The 26495-nt window shown below is 37.0% G+C and overlaps 1 protein-coding gene across 1 annotated transcript; it reads right to left on the reverse strand.

Moving 5' to 3' along the window:
• Positions 1 to 872: 872 nt before the first annotated feature.
• On the reverse strand, positions 873 to 1792 carry LOC109028486 (deoxycytidine kinase-like). The gene is given in 1 exon segment (XM_055352247.2): positions 873 to 1792. A coding segment is annotated over 1 exon segment (783 nt). The 5' UTR covers positions 1720 to 1792; the 3' UTR covers positions 873 to 936.
• Positions 1793 to 26495: the final 24703 nt, after the last annotated feature.

The raw sequence follows: 26495 nt of genomic DNA on the forward strand, positions 1-26495 counted from the left end.
TTAACTAAACAAACTAGAAAGAAAATATATTTATATACAGAACTAAGATGAATCCATGCATTATTTTTACAAATACTCACATAGATGGTTTAGAGATAAGTAGTTAAGTGTGTCTCATTAATTAATGGATGCTTTCTAGCCTCTGTCTTCATTAATTTTATTTCCTATTCAACAAAAAATAATGCTTTCAGGATATATTACATATAGAGCAATGTCATTTTTATCAGTAATTTGTCTGAAAAAGAGAAAAACTTAAAACAGAACCCTACAAAGCAAAGCAAACTACAAAGCAAAGAGTAATCACAGTGTTTGCAAAATAGAAATGTGTGACTTTAACTTTATAGCAGGCTGCCTAATTAATCCAGACAGTAGAGAAAGCAGACTGAGGCAGGAAGTAAGAGGGGGGACTAAACTGTTAAGAAAATAATAATTTAAAATAAAACTTCAGAATCCTTATTCTAGGGATTCCTTTAATTCCACTTTGCAACTTTTAATAGGTACACTAATTTACACAGGACACACTACCATTTACTATGTAACATTAAAGCTTTCAGTTTAAGAAACTGGTCACCAACGAGGTGAGAGGCACCAGGGAAAAAAGCCAACCTGCTGAGGAAGACAAAAGAGGGGAATGACAGAAGGAAGCTGGATCTTTTATAATGTAGTTTAGTCACTATGCTGATACTGAAGCCATCTACCTCTACATTTCCTGCTATGAGAAATAATGTCTTTGTCTTTAAATGTCTTAAAAAAAAAAAAAACAAAAGAAACTGGTCAAAAAGTTTTGCATAAGATTCATTTTAAAAATCTTTTTTCCTTAAAACAAAAATGATTAAAAACTTGAGTTTTCTAAAGAAACATATTAATATGAAGTTACGAAGATACACAAAGCTGAAGTATCTGGAACCATTTGGCTGCCTGTAGTCTTCAGCAAGATCACAAAGTACTCAAAAACTCTTTGACCTTTTCAACCAGGCTTTCATATTTGTCTTTAAAGTCTTCATTAACATTCAGTGTTAAGATAGGCACCTCTTGAAGATAATCGAAGTTGGTTTTCAGTGTCCTACGCAGGAGCCAGCTTTCAGGTTTATAATGAAGCTTCTCTAAATATTCAAGAGGAATGCCTTGCTCTTCATTTCTTCCCCGTAAATATATTCTATGTAAGCATTTCTCTGGAGTGGCTCGAAGATAAATGATTCCATCCAATTCAAGGCTCTGGCCAAATTGGTTATTCTTCCAGTCATGCCAGTCTTCATAAATTGTCCACTCTGTCTCATTCATGCATTCAGAGTCATACAAATTAGATACAAAAATATACCTGTCGCTATACACAGATCGTTCAAAAAATAATACAGGTTTCTCTGCATCCTTGAGCTTGCCATTCAGAGAGGCAAGCTGAGCTCTTATTCGACTGAGACAGGCATATGTTTGGAAGGTTAAAGACCATCGTTCAGGTTTCTCATATATCGTCTGAAGAACATTCCCACCATTTTTCTGAGACGTTGTAAGTTCCTCAAATTCATCTTGAGTACTTTGAACATTGCACCATCTGGCAACAGGTTCAGGAACCACTTCCTAATCTTCACACAATTGTTTAAGGATGTTCACAAATGTTGACTTCCCTGCAGCGATGTTCCCTTCGATGGAGATTTTCTTGATGCGGGTCCCCTCAGAGCTGGCTGAGAGAAACGGGCAGCTTCTCTTGGGCGGGGTGGCCATTCCTTAGTCTTGTGGCGGCCCAGAGCTCGTCCGGCAGAGAGGGCTGGGAGGCGGCCACAGGTGCGCGCACTGGAGCTCGCGGCGCCGCTAAGCCAGATCCTGACCTGCCGGGTCAGCTAGTGAGCTCACCGGCCCGCCGGCGGGTGTCGGGGTTTGACCTTGGCGCGCGTAGGCAGCTGAGGACACTGGCGGGCCTGCGGGGCGGCCCCGCCCTCCTCAAGCCCATTTTTTACTATTCTTTCTTCACCCATAATTTGTATTTTTCCCTGCTATATTTTCATATATTATATATACTACATATTATACCTTTATTACATGCTATAAATTACATGGCTTATGTTACACAATGCATTTTATATTATTATATAATAAAAACGTGATTATAATTTTTAAAAGTGCTCAAGAATATGGAATAGACTTGTAGACACTAGTAAAATAATTTTTACTGGGTAAAGTTGAGCAGCAAAAACCTAAAACCAATCTTCAGGAAGCAATCTTTGGTCACTTGTTTATCTCTGTACAGAGGCCTAAAATAGGACAGTCTCAAGATGTACATACAACATGTTTGTTAAATAAATTAAGAATTCACAAATAACTTTCCCATTTTGTAGAAGAAAATTGATGAAACAGCAGTAGAATTGGAAGTGTACCTGCAGTAGAATTGTAGATGAGAGAAAAGGTATAAGGGATAGAAATAACAGGTTTGGCAAGAAGGGGTATGCCTTATAGCAGAAAGGGTTGGAGATAAGTATTTACCAACGTGTACGTATGTTGGTCCTCACATTCTTGCCTTCTGGGTAAGAAAGTCCACAAATGGTAAATAAAAGGGAGGAGAGGAAGAACATAAAATAAAGCATGGAAAAGAAACACATACATGGCAGACACGGAAATCCTCATAAAAACACACTTAGAAGCAATTGCATCTGGAGTTGGTTCCTTCACGTGCGTTATTCGTCTCGCTGACTTCCAGAATGAAACCTCTAACATTCGTGGTGAGTGTTACAGCTCTTAAAGGTGGCATGGACCCAAACAGAAAGCAGCAGCAAGATTTATTTGAAGAGTGAAAGACCAAAGCTTCCAAAACATGTAAGGGGACCCAAGGGGTTGCCTCTGCTGGCTGGGGGGTGGCCAGCTTTTATTCCCTTATTTCCCCGCCCATATACTGCTGATTGGTCACTTTTACAAGGCACTGATTGGTCCATTTTACAGTGTGCTGATTGGCACATTTTACAGACCTGTAGCTAGCCACAGAGCACTGATTGGTGCGTTTTACAATCCTAGCTACAGAGTGCTGATTGGTGCATTACACAATCCTCTTGTAAGACAGAAAAGTTCTCCAAGTCTCCACTCCACCCAGGAAGTCCAGTGGGCTTCACCTCTCAGAATGACTAGGAAAGTAGAAGTTAAGGCAGAGGGCACTGTCACAGTGGTCAGGAAGGAAAGAAGTACAAGTAGAAGAGTTCGGTACATGGTTGAACATGGAACTATGTTGAGATTAGAAAAGACATGTCTGTTGAAGGAAAAAGAGAAATCATGTTTGGCGTCTTGAATTTCAGTGATAATCTTAGCTAGAACCTATGCAGTAAACAGGTGAAGAAAAATTCAGATTATATGAGATTTGGAGGTAAATAAAATATGACGGGGAAGAGTATGGACTTCAATTTTAAGAAGCTTGACAACTGAAGGGAATAGTTATAAAGAAACAAAGGAAAACAGAAATTTGAGAATTAGGCAACTTCATTTTATTTTTGAAGCCAAGTAACATTTTAATCATTGGAGACAAAGACATTGAAAATAATGAAACTATATCATTGATGGCATACGGTTTCTGAGGAAGTAGGATGTTGTTAGTATCTTTAAATTGCAATGGAAATAATTCAACTTAAACTAATTTTTAAAAAAGAAAAGAGAAAATTAAAAAAAAATAAGGTCTGCATTGATTCACCATTTCTGACTCTAAAAAGACTTGGTTATTGCTATTTAAGAAAGCTTCCAAAGACTTGGGAGTGACTGCAAAGGAATAGAAGTAAGAGTTGGGTCTAAACTTTAGAACATATTGGGGTGGAATCACCAAGTCATTTTCACTGTGGTCTAATATTTCAGCCCAAAAATTAAAAAATTAAAAACAAAACAACTGCAGTAATCACTAATATGTTATATTTAAACTAGTTGGCAAACTGACTGAGATTCTAAGCCACCAAGTACTTCCTTGCACATTCACTGCTCTAGACTCTTCCCAAGATTTTCCGTGTAACTAAAGGGTAAATACTTTATATGAGCTACTACTTTATTTGTTTCTCAATATTTTAAGTATCACCCTCAATTCCACCAAGGCAGAGGGAAAGTGATGCAAGGGCCGTGAATCAGAAACATTAAACACATCAGCAGGAGGGACTGTGACTCACGAAATAATGTACAAGGACTGAGTAAAGCTGAAGTTCAGTTAGTCACCATGAATACAGAACATATAGAAATTTAGAAATCAGAGAGGACAGAGTAAGGCAGATAAAGGGGAGTATAGCACATGAGAAAGAGGCTGCAGATTAGTTGTTGGTTAAAATATTTGACTTTGTATGCATACACACACACGGCTATCTCTCTATATATGCTCTCTCTCTCTCTCTATATATATATACATGACGTCTCTCTCTCTCTCTCTCTCTATATATATATATATGTAATTCTCTCTCTCTCTCTCTCTCGATATTTTTCCTGAGGAGATAATTTCATGGGAAAAGGCAAATACACTGAGCAATGGTTTGCAAGATAGAGTGTGATTAGGTGCATAGAGACACACGTAGAAAGTTCATATGAGGTTTTAAAAACAGAATATGAAAGAGAGAGAGAAAAAGTGAGCACACAGGAATGCTCAAAAATGTGGCATTACGAAGCATGTAGTAATGGCACACTGAAGACGTTTTACTTTAAAGTTTTGAAACATCTATCCACAAAGGCTAATTAGCTTTACATTACATTGTATTTTTCAGAATGTGTAGGCAAATATTGTCGTCTGCTATCCTCATTTTCCAGTCTTATATAGAAATCTGAGACAACAGGGAAAGTCACACATAAGGACCTGTTAATGAGGTTTTGTGATTGGTTGGACCTGGCCCCTGTGTATAGCTACACATTTCTCTGTGAGTACAGAAACTGGAAGAGAGACCTACCAACCACTTTTTTTGCCTCTCTAATCCAGATTTACAACATTCTCTTCTGATATTTGTAATCAGTATATTTTAAAAAACAAATGTTTACTCAAAGCAAATGTTCAAGATAGCTTTTCTTTTTGAGCTTGAAAATTTACTCTGAAAATTTACAGAATAGGGATTTGCTTGGGAAGAAAATTAAAGAAACAAATATATTATTTTAATTAGGATTATATTAAAATTTAAGAGTTAAAGGAAAGGAAGACTAAGTGGATAGCTTTGATGAGACTATTTTATGGTTATTTTGGAATATATGACTAGATAAAGCTACATCAACATATATAGAAAAGATATAAAGACAGATAAGGAGTTATCTGTTTTAGTGTTTCTGAATATGTGTATGTATGGCTGTAGATAGGTAAGTCCTTCAAAGTAATTTTTAAATAGTCATTATCCCATTATCTATAATCATGTGTACTCTTAAGAATGTAAAATTAGTTACAATTTCGTGAGTAGAATTTTCAAATACCTTAAAATTTCGAAGAGTCATTTAACATTTTAATTTGCTGCATGACAGCATTGGCAGTGTTTGCATAAACATTGAAATCACCACACTTACTTTTTGAAGAGTCCTTAACAATTTTTTTTAATCACCTGGAATTCAAAGATACTACTAATGAAAGTAACAATGTTATAACCTCTCCTACACAGGTTTGTGTTCTTGAGAGCCAACTGGTGACACCTTGATGAAACATAGCACTAATAATTGATTAAAGTGACTTCTCTCCTCGCCCCAGTGCTCGGTGATATGTTACACCTGGCAATATATTATTAAGCCCCATTGTCTTGCTGATGCACTGGGACAGAATGTCACTAACGAATCCTTCCCTGAGTGATATATTTCTCCTTCACAAGTTTGGGAAAATCTTAGAATGCACATTCAAAACCAGTCTATGTGTCTATTTAAAGAATAAAATCAACTTACAAAAATCTTAATATCTCAAAGATTGAAATGTGTATATTATGACTGGAAGCCCAGGCAATTCAAACTCATGAATAATGCATTTTGGGTGCATTGTGCATTTATGAAAAGAGTCTTCCTCCTGAGGAAAGAATCAGAGAGTAAGCGGCAGACACACTGAATGATGGCTTACAAAATGAAGTGTGACTATGGGCCTGGAGATTTATGCAAAAAGCTCCTACAAAGTTTTTTTTTTTTTAAGACCACTATAAGGTTATAGAATTACTAAAAAATATATAAATAATAAGCCAAACGGCTGTGGTTTCAAACCCACGTATTTAAATGTCTGACTATCCACATTACAAGAAAAGTAAAGATAAGTGTGTTTCAGAGATCAAAACTTCCTGAGATGAAAAGATGCAGGTAATAGGTAATATTTGTTTGCATGTTACAAAAAAATGGTCTCAGATCTATACTAAAGAACTTGCCAAAAAGTAAACTAAAATGATAATTTAAATTTTCATCCCCGTCAGCCCTCCCAGTCCTTAGAAAAGAAGGTTAGTGACTCATTAAATCTTTTTTTAAATTCAATTTTAGTCATTGAGAGCCACAGGGGAGGATGAAAGGGTGTTCCTGTTCCCCAATTCAAATCAGATATTTCCATGAAAACCAGTATATAAATTAGGATTGCCTGCAAAAGATGGGAGAGACGTGACATGCAGAAATGTGAAGCTCAGGGGCTGCCATGAGTAGAGTGAGAGCATATAGGGAGAATTTGACCTATGTGTCCTAGATTTGGTAAGTAAAGAGATTGATGCCTAGTTATTGTTATCGTTTGCAAAACATGAAGGGCCAAGCATGGTTGAAACAGCCCAAAACAGCGAGGAAAGCAGAGAGACCAGCAAAAGGAGTTTCATACATTTCCAGAGACTTGCTGGGACAGCATGTCTATATTTTTCTATGGGTCCAATGGATACTACTGACAGCACTTGAGTTGATAGCTAGGGCTGAGTCTTTTTGAGAGATCACATCCAGTAGTGTTCCTGTGAAGGCTGAGTGATTAATATGAGAACAAAATCAATGTTGTGTGGTGTATTCTTTAAAGACCAGGAGTAGAGGGATGGCCTTGAACAGTTTTCCTGCAGTGGTATTTTCTACATGTAAATGAAATGTTGGGCAAGGAAAAAAGAAAGATTGGATGATAGGAAAGACATAGATATTTTTATACCATAGCCATGAGAGAAATAATGAAAATTAATGCAAAGTTAGGATTTTCATTGCTATCTCTGTTTTAGGGACAATATTGAAATAGACGTGTGAAGGGGTGATGGGGTCATGTTCTAGCATTTTTTATCTGGCATAAAGTTTCAATGCAGGGTGCCAAGTGCATATATTCTTGTGAAATAGAAGGATTTATAAAATTTCTCCTCTTGCTATGCATAGCTATGTACATGAGAAAATAAAATTAAAATTAATTAATTTAATAAAAATGAATACCCAAAACTTATCCCATCTTAAATATCAAAAGCATGCTAAATCCTTTTGCTATGCTAAGGCATAGGTGCAAGGACTCAAAAAGCCAATAATTATTTCGGAGTTTAATAAATAAATTATTTTGCTATTATTATATGTTTTAAAATCAGCTACCAAAACAGCATGGTAATTATATTAAAAATAGGTACATATACCAATAAAACAGAATAGAGAATCCAGAAACAAAGCCAAATGCTTACAGCCAACTGATCTTTGACAAAGCAAACAAAAACATAAAGTGGGGAAAGGACATCCTATTCAACAAATGGTGACGGGATAATTGGCAAGCCACATGTAGAATAATGAAACTGTATCCTCATCTCTCACCTCACACAAAAATCAACTCAAGATGGATCAAAGACTTACATCTAAGACCTGAAACCATAAAAATTCTAGAAGATAACATTGGAAAAAACCCTTCTAGACACTGGCTTAGGCAAAGACTTCATGATAGAGAACCAAAAGCAAATGCATCAAAACCAAGATAAATAGATGGGACTTAAACTAAAAAGCTTCTTCTTAGCAGAATAAGGAATCAGCAAAGCAAACATATAACCCACATACTGGGAGAAAAATCTTCTCGATCTATACATCCAACGAAGGACCAATACCCAGAATCTACAAGGAACTCAAATCAGCAAGAAAAACAAACAAACAAACAATCCCATCAAAAATTGAGCTAAGGGCATGAATAGACAATTCTCAAAAGAAGAAAATGGCCAACAAACATATGAAAAAATGCTCAACATCAATAGTGATCAGGGAAGTGCAAATCAAAATCACAATGCAATACCACCTTACTCGTGTAAGAATGATCATAATAAAAAAATGAGAAATATAGTTGTTGGTGTGAATGTGGTGAAAAGGGAACACTTTTATGCTGCTGGTGGGATTGTAAACTAGTACAACCACTATTTGGAGATCCCTTAAAGAACTAAAAGTAGATCTAGCATTTGATCCAGGAATCACACTACTGGGTATCTACCCAGAGGAAAAAAGTCATTACAGAAAAAAAGTTAGTGGCACACTCATGCTTATAGCAACACAATTCACAAAAATATGGAACCAGCTCAAATGCCCATCAATCAATGAGTGGATAAAGAAAATATGGTATGTATGTGTGTGTGTATATATATATATATATATATATATATATATATATATATATACATGCGATGGAATATACTTAGCCATATAAAGAAATGGAATAATGGCATTCACAGCAAACTGGATGGAATTGGAGACCATTATTCTAAGTGGGAATAATGGGAAACCAAACATCGTATTTCTCACTTGTAAGTGGGAGCTAAGTTATGAGGACACAAAGGTGTAAGAATGATACAATGGACTTTGAGGACTTGGGGGAAAGGGTGAGGGGGGTTGTGGGATGAAAGACTGCACATTGGGTATAGTGTACAGTGCTTGGGAGATGGGTGCACCAAAATCTCGGAAATCACCACTAAAGAACTTATTCATGTAACCATATACCACCTGTTCCCCAAAAACCTATTGAAATTAAAAAAAGGATACATGCAACTACCATATACCCCCCCCAAAACATCAGTTTCATGTGAAATAAGTACAAACAGGAATTCAGTAATATAGCAATCATCAAAACAAAACAAAACAAAACAAAAAACAAAGGGAATTGATGTTGGAGTCTTTAAAATCGCATTTTTACACATTTTTTTATTTCATATTTTCAAAAGAAGACCTATATGACCATAAACTGCAATATTTCATTAAGTGTTCAACATATGGTCAGCCCTCCCTATCCACATTTTCCACCTATGTAGATTCAACCAACTGTGGATGGGAAATATTCAGAAAAAAAAACAATAAAAAAACAACAAAAATAATTTAAATAAAAACAAGACAGCATAACAAATATTTGCACAACATTTACATTATATTATGTATTATAAGTAATCTAGAAATGATGTAAGTATATGGGAAGGTGTGCGTAGGTTATATTCAAGTTCTATGGCATTTTATATAAGGGACTTGAGCACCTGTGGGTTTTGGTATCAACAGGGTTCCTGGAACCAATCCCCTGTGGATACAGAGGGAAGACTGTATTTCTAAGGTACAAGCAGGTAGAGGAAAAGGAAAAATGTGTGTGTGTGTGTGTGTATTATTTTCCATTTAAATTAATAGTACAAATAATTTTCAAATATCCAATAAAGGTGAAAGAAGTTTATAGTATGCACCCATATATCTACATGTAACTTTTTACATTTTATTTTCAATTTACAAATAAATTGCATGTATTTATAATGCACATTAAATTTAACACCACTGTATTTGTTATATATATGTATGTATATATATATACACACACACAAACACACTTATCATGCTTTTTTTTACATATTTTAAAGTAAATTTTAAATATCTATTCTATTAGCCAAAGAACACAACTATAATTTAATCACTGAGGTTTAGTAATGCAACACGGTGAGGGAGACTCACTATAGGAACCCACAGGGCAACTCATAGGATGTCAGAAAGGCCTTATATTAAGTGAATCTGTGTAGCCTTGAAGGAAATTGAGCTTTTCTATGGATTGAATGCTGGCCAGAAGTGAGGAAAATTTCATAACTGGGAATCTTAATAATTTTTATCTAGAAGGCAGGAGGAAATAAGGACAAAGCTGCAGTTGGTAAAGACTCAGTAGTCATCTTAGCTGGGAGAGGGAGGTGTTTGATATTTTCTGATTTAACAATGACCTTGTTTGTCTATGCTCGGATGAGATAATGAAATGGTTTTTTTGTTTCTTTCTCTCACATCGTCATAGACACATGATGACAGAGTGACTTTGTCTGATGTAGGTGTTTTGAGATATTTATGTTCCACAGGAGGACACTACAATTTAGTTGTGAATGTCAGCCCAGTTTCTAACAACATCGAGACTAATCTTTAGTGTCAGGTCAGTTTCCAGATGTCAGGGGACACTTTTTTCTTTCTCAGTACACATTCCTAAATGTGAAGCTAGTGGTCCAGATACCTCAAGCCAATTTCTAACTGTTGTTTTAATGAAGCAGTGATCAGACTATCAAAATATGAACCTTCAACAAAGCCACTCAGATTGAGTAAAAGCAATTTGGACCAACCCTGATTTGTTGCATCTATAATGGGAATGCAAAATGAATTAAACAATGGCAGTAATTCAAATGTATCCAATTCTCTATAATTGATTCATTGTGTCCACTGGCATGTGCAACGTGTACCATTTGTGCCTACTTCCTGCATAGCAACACCTCCTATAGAAGGAAATTTGGAGATGAGGAGACATTGTTGTAAGGGTTTTCTAGGGTAAACGAACAAACACACATGTATGTCCTTTTGTTCTCTTGTGAACTTCCACTTTTATTTCACTGCTTCCTCTGTAGACAGCTGTATACAAAAGAGATCCTGTCGTGTGTGACCATCATTGCTAGTTAAAAATCAGAAGGCCATCATTTTCCCTCTAACTTTCAGAAATTACCCTTGCCTGCCTGTTCTCTATAACTGTTGTCTCCTCTGAGATTTTCAAATACCCACTGACTTAAATCAGACATTATATATTATTTTATAAGAATACCACACACAGAAGAACATCTTTTAAAATATCTTAATCTGATTAGTTGTGAAGACACATCTATAAACTGAAATTCATTTTTATCTGATATTTGTGTGGGAAACTGTAACATCTGACCAAAATTTAGAAATGGCTTGGAATTGTAGATGCAGGGATAGAATTTGTGGAGGGAGAGTGGGAGCATGGAGGTAATATATCAAAAAGAAAATCAAGATATTAGAATCAGAGCTGTGTATTTTCCACCTTTAGCTGGCCCTGATAAAATGCATGGTTTTTTACATTAAAAGCACTTACAAATATTTAACAAATAAGGTAGTATATTGTTATTAGACACTTTTCAGTTCTGTTTTGATGCTTGACTTATTTTCAATATTCTCTTTCTTAATGGTGTAAAATGAAGAACAGGGAATAGGGAAGGGTACTCAGATTCCAACACAGAGTAGTTTTTATAGCATGCACTCTGGAACAAGAGACAAATGGGGGTTGATTCCCAAAATTCTGTAGTAACTCGATACCTAGTATTTAGTATCTTTCTTAACATGTTTATAATTTAGTGTCTCCATTTGTAAAATAAGAATGATTTTAGCATCTGTTTTATAGCATTCTTATGGATATTTAATTATATAATTTCTGTAAAGCATATAAAAGAGTACATGGGACATAGAAACACCACGAGTGTGAATTGCATAGTTCAATTGAACCTTGAGAAATTCTTTAATCCATTCTCTTTTTATGAATTGATGGCCAAGGTTGGAGCTAAAAGTGCATAAGCCCTAGTCTTCCTTCTCTTTGTACCAAATAATATAATACTGTTTGGAAACCATCTTCCTCCACAAGGTAGCCAGCAACATCCTTTCCCTGAGTTTCTTCTCCTCACACAGAGACATTTCCACTTTTAGCCTGTTCATCAGAAATGCGAAGTACAGAGTATCTTACAGGCTAGATCAGAATTTGCACATGAAGGGAGTTCCCATGTCTCCTATTTTCATAACAAACATAAAGGAAACAAATAATAATAATTAATCTTTTAGTTGCATTTCTGTACAAATTTGGCTTATTCGTTCTAGACTTCTATCATTATTTAACATTAAATACATCAGCAGTAACATATGGAAGCTCCCCTAGAAATAGGGGTTATTAGTGATTGGAACTTTACCCATTCATAATAGAAAATAAAGATATAAACCAAAGATAGCACCTGTAAACTGTAGACTCATTTGATATCTTCCATGCTGAAGAAAGAGTAAAGATGACTATAGCATAACAAAAAAACTATATTTAGAGCCCAAAGACAACATAGAATCCATATAAAATATTTATTAAAATACCTCATACAGTCAGAAAAATCCAGAATCACATTAAAAAAAAATCTTTCCCCAAACAAAGCAAGTTGAGAGACCAAAAATGCCCTGACAAATCCAACTTGGCAAGTAGATGAGTTTATTACGTATCATATATGAGAAACTCCTGGATGCTAGCAGGAGGGCTTTAGACATCCCCGCTGCCCCTTGTCTCTAAACTACTTTTATGTTTATTTTCTGGCTCTTTGCCTACTGTGTTTAACCGATGAGACTGGTTTTCTTGATAGGTTCTCAAACACTTTCTGGGATGTTTAGGTTCTTAAGAACACCTGCTCCTTTGCTGAACCCCATAGCCTTCGCTCACTGCCCGGCCTTCAAGGTTCAGGTGGTGAGCATATTCCTTTGCCTAGCTAGGTGAGGCACTTGTCACACTATACCTCTGTCATCAGTTGTTGCCTATGTTCTAAGAACAGGGACAATTTATCTTCTATCATGTGAAAGTTATCTCTCTACACGCAACATCTATACCAACACACAAATTCCCCTTCCATCTTATAGATGAAAAGAAAAAAAAAACCGAAAAAAAGTTAAAATCCATTGGCATTAAGATTTCTCTATGTGTAGTGGATGATACGGTGGGCCACACAAAACCCTTTTGGACTAAGCTATAGTCTCCCACGTTTTGAACATGTTGGCTCCTAACAGCAATTCTTTCCTCAGCAATTAGCATTTATAAAAGACAGCTTTTTTTTTTAAGTTCATGCTAACTCCCCAGCAGTAGCTTTCATTCAATAATTGGTTGATTCAGGGGTACAAACCTCTGTTCACTTTGACACAATGTGGTTTAACTGAACTGTTACACTAGCTTCCGTGATCGCTCTGGGATCCACGATGGTGTCTGTTACCACTGCATTACAATTCAAATTCTTCCCCCAATCCTACCAGCTTCCTCTCCTTAAGATGGTTGTTTCTCAGAGAACCGCCCAATAAACTTCCGTGTCCCGCATGGGTGAGTTCTTGGTCTCACTGACTTCAAGAATGAAGCCGCGGACCCTCGCCGTGAGTGACACAGTTCTTAAAGGCGACGTGTCCGGAGTTTCTTCCTTCTAATGTTCGGATGTGTTTGGAGTTTCTTCTTTCTGGTGGGTTCGTGGTCTCCCTGGCTCAGGAGTGAAGCTGCAGACCTTCGTGGTGAGTGTTACAGCTCATAAAGGCAGTGTGGACCCAAAGCGTGAGCAGTAGCAAACTTTATTGCAAAAAGTGAAAAAACAATGATTCCACAGCATGGAAGGGGATCAGAGGGTTGCCACGGCTGGCTTGGGCAGCCTGCTTTTATTCCCTTATCTCGCCCCACCCACATCCTGCTGACTGGTCCATTTTACAGAGCCCATTGGTCTGTTTTACAGAGAGCCGATTGGTCCGTTTTGACAGGGTGCTGATTGGTGCGTTTACAATCCCTGAGCTAGACACAAAAGTTCTCCATGTCCCCACTAGATTAGCTAGATACAGAGCATCGATTGGTGTATTTACAAACCCTGAGCTAGACACAGAGTGCTGATTGGTGCATTTACAAACCTTGAGCTAGATACACAGTGCCAATTGGTGTATTTACAATCCCTTAGCTAGACATAAAGATTCTCCAAGTCCCCACCACACTCAGGAGCCTAGCTGGCTTCACCCAGTGGATCCCGCACTGGGGCTGCAGGTGGAGCTGCCTGCCAGTCCCGCACCGTGCGCCTGCGCTCCTCAGCCCTTGGGTGGTGGACGGGACTGGGTGCTGTGGAGCAGGGAATAGCACTCTCCGGTAGGCTCAGGCTGTGCAAGAGCCCATGGCGGGGGGAGGGGAGGCTCAGGCATGGCAGGCTGCAGGTCCCGAGCCCTGCCCTGCGGGGAGGCAGCTAAGGACCGGCAAGAAATGGAGCGCAGAGCCGGTGGGCCAGCACTGCTGGGGGACCTGGCACACCCTCTGCAGCTGCTGGCCCGTGTGCTAAGCCCCTCACTGCCTGGAGCTGGCAGGGCCGGTCGGTCACTCTTGAGTGCGGGGCTGCCAAGCCCACGCCCACCCAGAACTCCAGCTGGCTCGCAAGGGCCGTGCGCAGCCCCAGTTCCTGCCCGTGCCTCTCCCTCCACACCTCCCGGCAAGCCGAGGGAGCTGGCTTCGGCCTCGGCCAGCCCAGAGAAGGGCTCCCATGGTGCAGCGGAGGGCTGAAGGGCTCCTCAAGCGCAGCCAGAATGGGCACCGAGGAGGAAGAAGCACCGAGAGAGCACGAGGGCTGCGAGGGCTGTCAGCACGCTGTCACCTCTCACTTCTACATGAAAATCTGTCTCACATTCTGTTTCCAGGGAACTAAACTAAAAGACTAAATTACAAATATTTGGAGATGAAAGAGACATAGTTTTTGCCTTCAAATAACTCAGGTTCTGGCATTTCCTAATGCTTAGTTGCCACGTGTTTATTCCTGTATTTAATTTTTCAGTAAAGAATTGGTGTCTACTCTGTGCCAGCACTCTATTACTCAGGGCCTCTTTCCATACCACCAGATTAGGCAGCAGTTAATGTATGCATTCTTCAGTGTTTATCAAATATTTACTCGGAAGAACATGTGCAGAAGTCAGAGAAAAATTTCTAAGCTTCTGAATATACCACAAACACTTGTTAATAAGGATTTAATACTGCATGAAACAAAGCATTATCTTCAGAAAATGTTAAGAGCTACCCTAAACCAGCGAACCACTTTTGTTTAAAGTGAACTTATTTTACTTGAGAAAATTCTATTTTTTTTTCCGTTCAAACTGAAGAAATGAGTAGAAAAGGTGAAGAAAGCTAAGCTTTCGTTTTTGGTTCCCTCATTCCCTAGTTATGTGGAGATAAAAATAAGTTTTGTCTAGATCTTTGTTTTTAAATCTATGATGGACAAAGGTAATCTCTAATGACCCAACCCAAATATTTTATTTTTATAAAAGAGCAAACCATCTTTTCTGTATATGTTTATAATTCCGTATGTCCACAAATACTTTTGCATTAGCAATGTTTCTACATCAAAATATTATTAATATTTAAATCCTTTAATAAGTAAATTTTAAATTACGCTTTCTATTTTGAGCACTCGTTTATCAGACATTAATTTTAGACATATGTTACGGTGTTACACTTCAATTTTTAATTAGTTTGCTACCATTCTCCGTTCTCTCAACTTGAAGCAATCTACTATAAAGCAGTAGTAAATATTTGTAAATATGTTCTATTTCAAGAATAATTGGAAGAGATATCCACTTAATTCAGGATTCATTAACACTGCAGATTTAAGTTATTTTTTAACTAAAATGTCTGGCTTCCTAGTTATTAAGTGTCACATCCAAAAAAGTATGTTTGTCGCTGGGCCTGTTAGCTCACGCCTCTAATCCTAGCACTTTCGGAGGCAGAGGCAGGAAGATCGTGAGGTCAGGAGATCGAGACCATCCTGGCCAACATGGTGAAACTCCATCTCTACTAAAAATACAAAAATTAGCCAGGTGTGGTGGCACACGCCTGTAGTTCCAGCTACTTGGGAGGCTGAGGCAGGAGATTTGCTTGAACCTGGGAGGCAGAGGTTGCAGTGAGCTGAGATCGTGCCACTGCACTCCAGCCTGGCGACAGAGCAAGACTCCATCTCAAAAAAAAAAGTAAATTTGTTTGCTGTGGGGGTAGATAAATATAAAGACAATATTCTTAATTTTATATTGTGGAGTATAATTATATAAAAATATGTATTTTATAATTGTATAACTGAAGTCAAAATAGATTAAATACAGTTATCTGCTAAGCCTCAAAATGCCAATATTTTACGATATTCTGTTTGCTGTCACTTAGTATTAATATAATTTTTCCTGTTGTACTGCAAAGGATACTTGGAGAGGATGTGTGCTTTCTGAAGTGAATGAAAGAATGAATGAGTGAACCCATGTGTACTTTCAGGACTGAATGAAAAGATGAATGTGTGAGTAGATGCAAATGAAACTATTAATTACCGAAGGACAAGAGAGGTTCATCTTATAATAGAATTGTCTAGAACACTAGGTCCACACAAAGTTTAAATAATACACATCAAAATGATGGTTATGATGGTGGTAACAAAGCACAAGAAAATTATGTGTTGTTTTATATTGTTTAATGTTTATAGTAAAAGGATATAATTTGTTCTGCACAGATTTATTGTGGCTCAGTGCAATGTTGCTCAAATTGATACATATGGAATTATGTGTGATGTTCTTTGAGTGTCATTTGTTATTTGCAAGATTTTAACAATTTTGTGCTTTTTTTCTGTGATATTCCTAAAAATAACGAAAGAGAAACTTTTCCTTGACCCCTTTGCAGGCCTCGTGACAGGGATAACTTGCTTACTTGGCCTGCAGCTTTCAGCCCTTCAGGGGAGGGGAAGCAAGTGGGTGAGCAGGTACAGGAGCTCAAGTGAGTGCTTCTGAGCACGGGCAGGAGCAAATCTCCTGCTTTTGTGTGCAGCCCTGCAGCAGCTTCTGGGGGATACCTGCAACCCCTGAAGCTCCAGAGAGTGTGTGTAACAGTGCGCTCTTTTACCTTTGCTGTCTGAGGATGGCTTAAGTGTTAACAGCTCAGGGGAGGGTCAGTGTGACAGCCTTTTGCAATTGAACCCGAGTCCTTGTCCAGCATCCAGGAGGAATGAGGTCACACAAACAAATTGAAGGGTGGTAAATGCAGAGGATTTTATTGCTGATGAAAGTGGCATTCAGCAGTAGGAGAGCTGGGAGGGGGATGGAGCAGGAAAGCGATCTTTCCCTAGGGTCCAGCGGTCAGGTGGAACCCTTCTCCCAAGTCCTGCCCTCAAGCCATCTCCCTGAAGTCAAACTGCTTCTCTCCGATGTCTGACTGCTTCTTCTCTTGTCTCCTTCTCTGCTCTCTGCCAGGCGGGTAGGGGTTTTTATGGGTACAGGATGTCGGGCAGGCCAGGAGTGGTTTTGGAAAAGGCAACATTCAGGAGGGACAAAGGGGAAGTAAAGGTCTCACTTTGGGCCACGAACTGTGGCTTGAGGGTGGGGCCCTTGCCAGGGACCCCACCCTTTTCTACTTTTCTACCTAAAATTTCTCTGCCTCCTGTTCCTATCAGTAACACTAGCATATTGTATATAATAACTATTATATCTGGAGTCCTAAACATTTACACACCTAAATTTGAATGTTTTCTGTCATGTTTGCATTAAATAAAAGTCACATTGTGTTGTATATTATGCAAATAAAACTTTGCAGTGCTTTAAATAGAACAAAGAGTTGAGGAAATTAATTTGTCACAGAGCTTACTTTAGTGTATGCCCCCACATAAAAACAATAGAGTGTATCATATTTGTACTTTGAAGAGAGTATTTCTGTGCTCAACATCACATGTTCTATGTACCAACTTGCAAATACCTGCTATGAAGCTGTAGGAAACATTCAATAAATAATTGAAGTAGATATCCATTTAAATATGATTTAATTGACACATAAAATTTTAATTGAACTAAAATATGTAATTGATATAATTGAAGTTTATATTTAAGTGGCTAGTTTTATAATTACTAAATGACACATACTAAAAAGTAGCAATAACTCATTCTTAGAGAGTATTCAAATAGGAAGGCTTAACATTTTAATTCTGTATTCTACAATGCAGTTATATAAAGAGGTATACTCTGCAATAGAATAATTGAAGTCAAAACAGAAAAATGAATTAAATACAGTATTGGACTTGGCCTAATATTGCTCAGTTCTAAACCCCAAGTCAATTATTTATTGCTAACATTGAAAAGTCACCTATTCTGCAAAAATCATGCTGTTAATTCATTTGGTATTTTGGGGTTTTATTAATTTTTAAGTTTTGGGGTGTTCATAGTTGTAAAATCAACTAAGAAAAATTATAAGTATTCTACATTGGTCAATGATAAAGATAATTTATGATTACTGAAGTCAAAAGAATAATTTGAATTATATACACATGTATGAGTGTGTATATTTATAGATGTGTATATGTGTGTGTGTATATATAAAATTCAGGTGCGAAAGAAAATATTTAATGGAAATATTGTTATAAATGCATTTTTAGAGCTTTTACATATAGAAATTTTTGATGTACCTTATGTTTCCTTATTTGTTTGAGTCACTTTGTGAGAGTTGTTGTTTTCTTTCACTAAAACTCCTGCTATAGCCCTGAAACAAAGTGATGAAGTTGGTAAAATTAAATCTATACGTGCTTCCCATGTACAAAAGAGTTGTTGGTGAAAACATCTTTTTAAAGTTATTTTAAAAACAGAATACATGGTGAACATCTCTGTGGAAAATGTAGAATATCAACCCTTATGCACGCATCCATTTTGCAAACTCCAGAGTTTGTTGAATGGAAAATACTATTTATAAAAGGAAAAGAAAATGTCTTATTTTCCGTTTAGGTTGGTTGTTATTCGTATCTATTACTTTTGAGGCTTTTAAGTTAGTGATCTTCATCAGCTTTGTGATAGGAGAGACCAGTAAATAAGACAAACATGACTTCTGGGAATTATGTCATTTAGTAACCATTAAACTGGTCACATATCTTGACAAAAGTGCCCAGCTGTTAAGCCAAGATAGCTTCTGTCTAGTTTGTCATTGATAGTAATGTATTTTCCCTTGCTAAGTGAATGTATCTTCCATCAGATTTCAGAATTCTAAGTGATAACATCAGCATAACTTACAATAAAATAATTATGTATGATTAACTGCAAGGAATAGTTATTTCAAAGAAAACATTTTTTAGTCAACAAATGCTCCCAAGAGCTTTTCTTTTGGTGCATGACATTTCAATTTGTTACTATGTGGTTGAAATAAAATTCACTACTCTCCGTTAATATAGTTCACATCTGTAATTTCATTTTGGTATGTTTATGAAGCATATAGATTCATGTAAGCAATAGTTTTCCTCAGAGACCTAACACTGTAAAGGCTCTTGTAGCTCTTGGTTATGTCCTAAGCAATAAGTTATTCATCCAGATAATCACAAAGCATTTAGCTCATAATCCTGTAAAAAATGTTTTATAGCTAATACCCCAATGATATAATAATCATTTATATTTTTGACATGGCTGTAATGACAAATTAAAGCCTTATCTGAAATGCTTCTTTCCCATTAATGTATTTCACTGAGCAGGGCAATATGGATGAAGGTTTTTCAAATGTATCTCAGGAGAATTTATAGATACTCTCAAATAGCATATCTCTTAACTTTAGTGGAATGGAAATCAGATAGATGATACTGATAAGCTATCTTCAGGTGGATGTGTTAAGAATTGGTTTCAGGGACTGATGTAGACCAGATAAAAGAAAGAAAAAAATGGATAAGTTGCAACAAGGATGTTTAATTCCAAAAGGGAGGATGGGTTATGTCCCAGAAGAAGGTTTAAACAGGAAGCCAAGATGGCATGAACAAAACTGCTTACCATTTCTAGACACAGAAAGAAGATATACTGACCTATTATTAAGGAGACTCCTCTCTAGCCACTAAAGTAAAATATTGCATAATGTGAAGGATTATTTCTATATTTTAGCTTTTGGATAGTGAAAATATAAGACAAAAAGTATATGATAAGAACGAGGATCATGAACATTTTAATGTTTTTTCAAACAATGTAAACTCACTAGGAAAACATGCAACCCAACCTCATCTGATCTTAGTTTCTAAAGAGATTAATGGAATTACCCTTTTACTTTTTGACTAGAGGAGAAATTAGTGAATCTCCACTAGAAGAGGAAGGCATTATCTGTACCTACTATATTTTTATATAACCTGATTATTTTAAAAGATGAAAACAACACAGTTAACAATCATTACCTAACTGCAGGGCAGGATATATAATTTGTGAAGCCCAGTGCAAGACAAAGTATGTGAATCTATGCTCGAAGTAGCTAAGAATTTCAAGATTACAACAGCAGAATATTAAGCCAAGTGTGAACCCAGTTTAAGCATACTCTCCCCATTCTACTGTAAATATCATACACACATAAAATCCACATAAGTTAATAAATTCCAAAAAGTAAAATCATCCAAAGTATACTCTATAACCACTATGGAATTAAAGTAGAAAACGCCATCATATAGCTAAAACATCTTCAACTGTTTGGAAATTAGAACATGTATTTCTAACTAACTAATAGAATAAAGAAGGCAGCACAGAAGAAAATATAAATCATGTTTAATTAAATGATAATATTATGCGGTGTGTCAAAACTTGCAGAACAGGCTGGTTGTGGTGGTTTACACCTGTAATTCCAGCACTTCAGGAGACCAAGGCAGGAGGATCACTTGAACGCAGGAGTTCTAGACCACCCTAGGTAACATGGCAAAACCCCATATCTACAAAAAATACTAAAATTATGTAGGTGTGGTGTGGGTGCCTCTAGTCACGCTACACAGGAGGCTGAAATGGGAGGATCGCTTAAGCCTGGGAGTTCAAGGTTGCAGAGAACCATGATAGTGGCATTGCACTCCAGCCTGGGCAACGAAGTGAGACCCTGCCCCCACCACCCCCCAAATAAAAACCTTGCAGGATGCAACTAATTAAATCATAGTTAATATAGGAATATATAACTTGGAATTAAAGTATCATATATATTTATTATATATATGCTCAAAATTAATGATTTAATGTTATAATTTAAGAATCTAGGCTGGGTGCAGTGGCTTATACCTGTAATCTTAACACTTGAGAAGTTGAGGCAGGAAGACTGATAGAGCCCAGGAGTTCAAGACCAGTGTGGGTAACATAGCAAGACCCTACTTTTACAAAACAATTACAAAAATCAGCCATGTGTGATGGCATCTCCCTGTATTCCCAGCTACTCGGGAGGCTGAGGTAGGAGGTTTGCTTGAGTCCAAAAGTTCTAGGATGCAGTGAACTATGATTGCACCACTGCACTCCAGCCTGAGCAACAGAGACCCTGTCTCTAAAACAAACAAACAAGCAAAAGTAATCTAGATAGCAAATCAACCTCTTAAAATAAGAGAACAATAATAAGTAGAAATAATTAAAGACATTAAATAGGCTACACTAGACAAGCTCTAAGTTTATTATTTTACAAGATTAATACAATTGATAAAACTCTAGTAACAATGATCAATAGAAAAATAAGAAATGAAAATTAGTTTTATCAGAAGTGAAGACATCGTTATAGATCCCACATATATTTTTTAAATTAAGAATAATTTTCTGCCAATAAACTTTAATAAATATGTATGGCAAATATCTTTGGGAAGAAAAACTTACCAAAATTTACAGATGGTAACATAAAAAAATCTAAATAATTCAACAAACATTAAAGAAGACTAATGTTATAAAAGTTTTTTCACAAAGCAAATTGTAGGTACGTATTATTTCACTGATTAAATCTAATAAACAGGTAAGTAAAATATAACACCAGCATTACATAAGACAAAAATTTTAAAAATCGTAATAACAAGATTATTTATGAAATCAAAAAATCATACTTAATTTCTCAGTAATTGAAAAAATATTTAACCTATGTTAGTATTTTTTACTATAAATGTAAATCTTTTTTTAACCATAAAAAGTGAATCTATACAGAGTGAAACACATCACAATCTAATAAGATTTGTTTCAAGAATAGACTGGTACTAATGTTAAAAAATCAATTAATAATATAATATATCACATTAACAGACAATAAAATAAAAATTATATAATTATGTTATCACTTGTAGAAAAGGCACTTGATAAAATTCGATGTCCCACATTTATTTATCTATTTATTTATTTATTTATTTATTTAGAGACAGAGCTTCATTCTTGCCACCCAGGCTGCAGTGCAGTAGCACAATCTCAGCTCACTGCAACCTCCACCTCCAGGGTTTAAGCGATTCTCGTGCCAGAGGCTCCTGAGTAGTGGGATTATAAGAGTCCACCACCATGCCTGGCTAATTTTGTATTTTTAGTAGAAATGGGGTTTCACCATGTTAGCAAGGCTGGTCTTGAACTCCTGACCTCAGGTGATCTGCCCGCCTTGGCCTCCCAAAGTGCTGGGATTATAGGCATGAGACACCATACCCAGCTATCCCTCATTTATTTTTAAGAATTCTTTGAAGCCAGAAATAAAAATAAACTTTCTACCTGATAAAATGAGTAACTGTAAATAATCTAGTGAACGAGACACTTAGTAGTGAACAATTGAAGATATTCTTCTGAAATAAGGTGAGGTGAGATAAAGATACTTGCTATTATTCTTGTTTTTCAATATTTACTCTAAGTGCTAACTGGAGCAATAAGGAAATGCTGTAAGGAATACACTGAATCTGTAGAACCCGTTGGGAAGTATGGACATTTTAACAATATTAATTCTTCCATTCCATGACATGGAATGTATTTCCATTTGTTTCTGTAATTTTTTACCAATGTTTTAGTTTTCAGTGTACAGCTTTTTCACATCCTTGCTTAAATTTACTCTTAAGTATTTTTGATGCTATTATTAATGGTATTGTTTTCTTAAAGTATTTTTCAGATAGTGTGTTGTTAGTGCATAGAAATGCTACTGGTTTTTGTTGTTAATTTTGTAACCTAAAGCTTTACTGAATTTATCAGTTCTGTTTTATTTATTTATTTATTTTATTTTTTTTTTTCGTGGAGTCTTTAGGGTTTTTACATATAAGATAAATGTAATCGTTATCCAAATTCCAAAGTCAGCTTTTTCAGAAAAATGGAAAAAATAATTCTAACTTTTGTATGCAACCATGAGATACTCTGAAGAGACAAAATAATCTTGAATAGAAAGAATAAAGCTTAAGGCATCACATTACTTGATTTCCAAATATATTATAAAGCTATTATAATCAAAACAGCATGGCACTGGCATAAAATTGACCACAGGAATAGGATGGAAAATCCATATATAAACCCAAGTATTTATGATCAATTGATTTTTGACAAAGTTGCCAAAAGAACATACAATGGGGAAAGGACAATCTCTTTAATAAATGGTGTTGGGAAAACTGTATATTCACATGCAGAAAAATGAAATTGGCATCTTATCTCATACCCTAAACAAAAATCAACTCAAAATGGATTAAAGACGTAAATTTCAGACCTGATACTGTAAAGCTACAAGAAGAAAACATAGCGGAAAATCTCCGCATCATTGGTCAACAGTAGACTTTTGTTTTGTTGGCCCAGGGATACATCCCCTCTCTAATTCTCTATCAAAGTCTAGTCCACAAGAAGCTTGATTGTATCATTATCCTGCAGAAGGTCATGCTAGTCCACTAGCCTGTTGGCATCATTCTACATGCACCTATATAACAAAGAGTGGTAGCAACAATATTTTCTATTTTCATGATACATTCATGCTACATTGGGGAGGATAGACCATTTCTGGTAACAATTCTGCATAGGTATGCTGCAAATGTTTATGATAATGATTTTCTAAAGCACAATAGCAGTTTCTTTAACCTTTTTTGTAATAGTTTGGAGATTAGTGGGACAGTTTTGGGACAGCCATTCTATCTGGGACTGAGGTTCTTCTTTCTCTACCATTTCCTAAGACCAAGGGAATTGTTCTCATCTTCATAATTGAAGTTGGCCACTTTCAAGAGACTTGGAAATAAAATTCTTGGCTAGGCAGCTACATGCTCACATAACATTCTCTTTCAAATGGAAGAAAGATATAATAGATTTAACATGACAATGAGCTCCCTGTCACAACTAGGAAGGTCAGAAGATAAAGTATTATTGCATTCTAAGTTATAAATAGAAATTGGATTTCAACTTTTTAGCCAACAACAATTAATTGGTGGCAGTTACCCAGATATTAATGATGGAAGAGAAAAAGTGATCTTAATTAATAAAAATGCCTACAAGGACAGTAGTGTATGTGTGTGTGTGAGGTTAGAGGAACTGTAGTAAAACAGTTTTCATTTGTCATCAGCATTATGAGGATGAGATGGGAGTAAATGGAGGAAAAAGTCCCAGCAAAATAAATTAAGATATATAATCATAATATACATGTTGAATGCTTACTTATTGTCTGGTAATGTGTAAAACACTTTAAATACATCATCTCTTTCACACTGACTTTGTAAGTGAAGTATTATTTTCCCCATCTTATCAGTGAGAAAGTTGAAATTCAGAGAGCTTAATTTACATGCCAAAAGTTATAACTAGTTCATTGCTCTATTCTCACCTGCTACGAAAAAATACCCAGGACTAGGTAATTTATAGAGGAAAGAGGTTTAATTGACTCACAGTTCCACATTTCTAGGGAGACCTCAGAACACTTACAATCATGATGGAAGGCAAAGAAGAAGCAAGCACCTTCTTCACAGGGTGGCGGGATGGAGTGAGTGCAAGCAGGGGAAATGCCAGATGCTTATAAAACCATCAGATCTCATGAGACTCACTCATTATCACAAAAACAACATGGAGGAAACCACTGCCATGATCTGATTACCTCCACCTGGTCCCGCCCTTAACACATGGGGATTATTACAATTCAAGGTGAGATTTGGGTGGGGACACAGAGCTAAACCACATTATTTCACCACTGGCCCTACCAATATCTCTTGTCCTCACTTTTCAAAACACAGTTATGCCCTTGCCCTTCCAACAATCCCCCGAAGTCTTAACTCATTCCAGGATTAACCCAAAGTTCAGGTCTAACCTCTTATCTAAGACAAGGCAAGTCCCTTCCACCTATGAGTCTGTAAAATCAAAAGGAAGTTAGTTACTTCCTAGATACAATGGGGGTACAAGCTTTGGGTAAATTCATCCATTCCAAATGAGAAAAAATTAGCCAAAACAAAGGGGCTACAGGTCCCATGCAAGTCCAAAATCCATAGGGCACTCATTAAACTTTAGAGTTCCAAAATGATCTCCTTTGACTCCATGTCTCACATCCATAGGAGGTGGGCTCCCATGGCCTTGGGCAGCTCCACCACCATGGTTTTGCAGGATACAGCCCCCCTCCAGGTTCTTTTCATGGGCTGGCATTGAGAGTCTGCAGCTTCTTCAGGCGCACAGTGCAAGTTGTCAGTGGATCTTACATTCTGAGGTCTGGAGGATGGTGGCCCTCTTCTCACAGCTCTACTAGGCAGTGCTCCAGTGGAGACTCTGTATGGGGGTTTCAATCCAACATTTCCCTTCTGCACTGCCCTAGCAGAGGTTCTCCACAGGGCATCCACCTCTGTAGCAAACTTTTGCCGGGACATCCAGGCATTTCCATAATCCTCTGAAATCTAGGCAGAGGTTCCCCAACCTCAATCCTTGATGTCTGTGCACCTGCAGGACCTACACCATGTGAAAGCTGCCAAGTCTTGGTGCTCGAACCCTCTGAAGCAATGACCTGAGCTACACATTGACCCCTTTAAGCCACAACTGGAGCTGAAGCAGCTGGGACTTACAGAACCATGTCCCAAGGCTACATAGAGTAGGGGGATCCTGGACCCGGCCCACAAAACCACTTTTCCCTCTTAGGCCTCTGGGCCTGTGATGGAGGGGGCTGTCATAAAGGTCTCTGACATGCTCTAGAGACATTTTCTTCATTGTCTTGGTGATTAACATTTGGCTCCTTATTATTTATGCAAATTTCTGCAGTGGACTTGAATTTCTTTCCAGGAAATGGATTTTTTTTCTTTTCTATCACATAGTCATGAAGTAAATTTTCCATAATTTTATGCTCTGCTTCCTCTTGAATGCTTTGCTACTTAGAAATTTCTTCCACCAGATACCCTAAATCATCTCTCTCGAGGTCAAAGTTCCACAGATCTCTAGAGTAGGGCAAAGTGCCTCCAGTCTCTTTGCAAAAGTATAGCAAGAGTGACCTTTACTCCAGTTCCTGACAAATTCTTCATCTCCATCTGAGACCACCTCAACCTAGACTTCATTGTCCACATCACTATCACCATTTTGGTCAAAGTCATTCAACAAGTCCCTAGGAAGTTCCAAACTTTTCCACATCTTCCTGTCTTCTGAGCCCTCAAGTTTCTAGGAAATTCCAAACTTTCCCACATTTTCCTGTCTTCTTCTGAGCCCTCTAAATTCTTCCAACCTCTGCCCATAACCAGTTCCAAAGTGGCTTGCACATTTTTGGGTATCTTTATAGCAGTGCCCCACTACCTTGGTATAAATTTACTGTATTAGTCCATTCTCACACTGCTATGAATAAATACCCTAGACTGGGTAATTTATAAAGGAAAGAGATTTATTTGACTCAGAGTTCTGCATTGCTGGAGAGG

This window comes from Gorilla gorilla, chromosome 8, assembly GCF_029281585.2.
Source record: "Gorilla gorilla gorilla isolate KB3781 chromosome 8, NHGRI_mGorGor1-v2.1_pri, whole genome shotgun sequence".
Taxonomy (NCBI): Eukaryota; Metazoa; Chordata; class Mammalia; order Primates; family Hominidae; genus Gorilla; species Gorilla gorilla.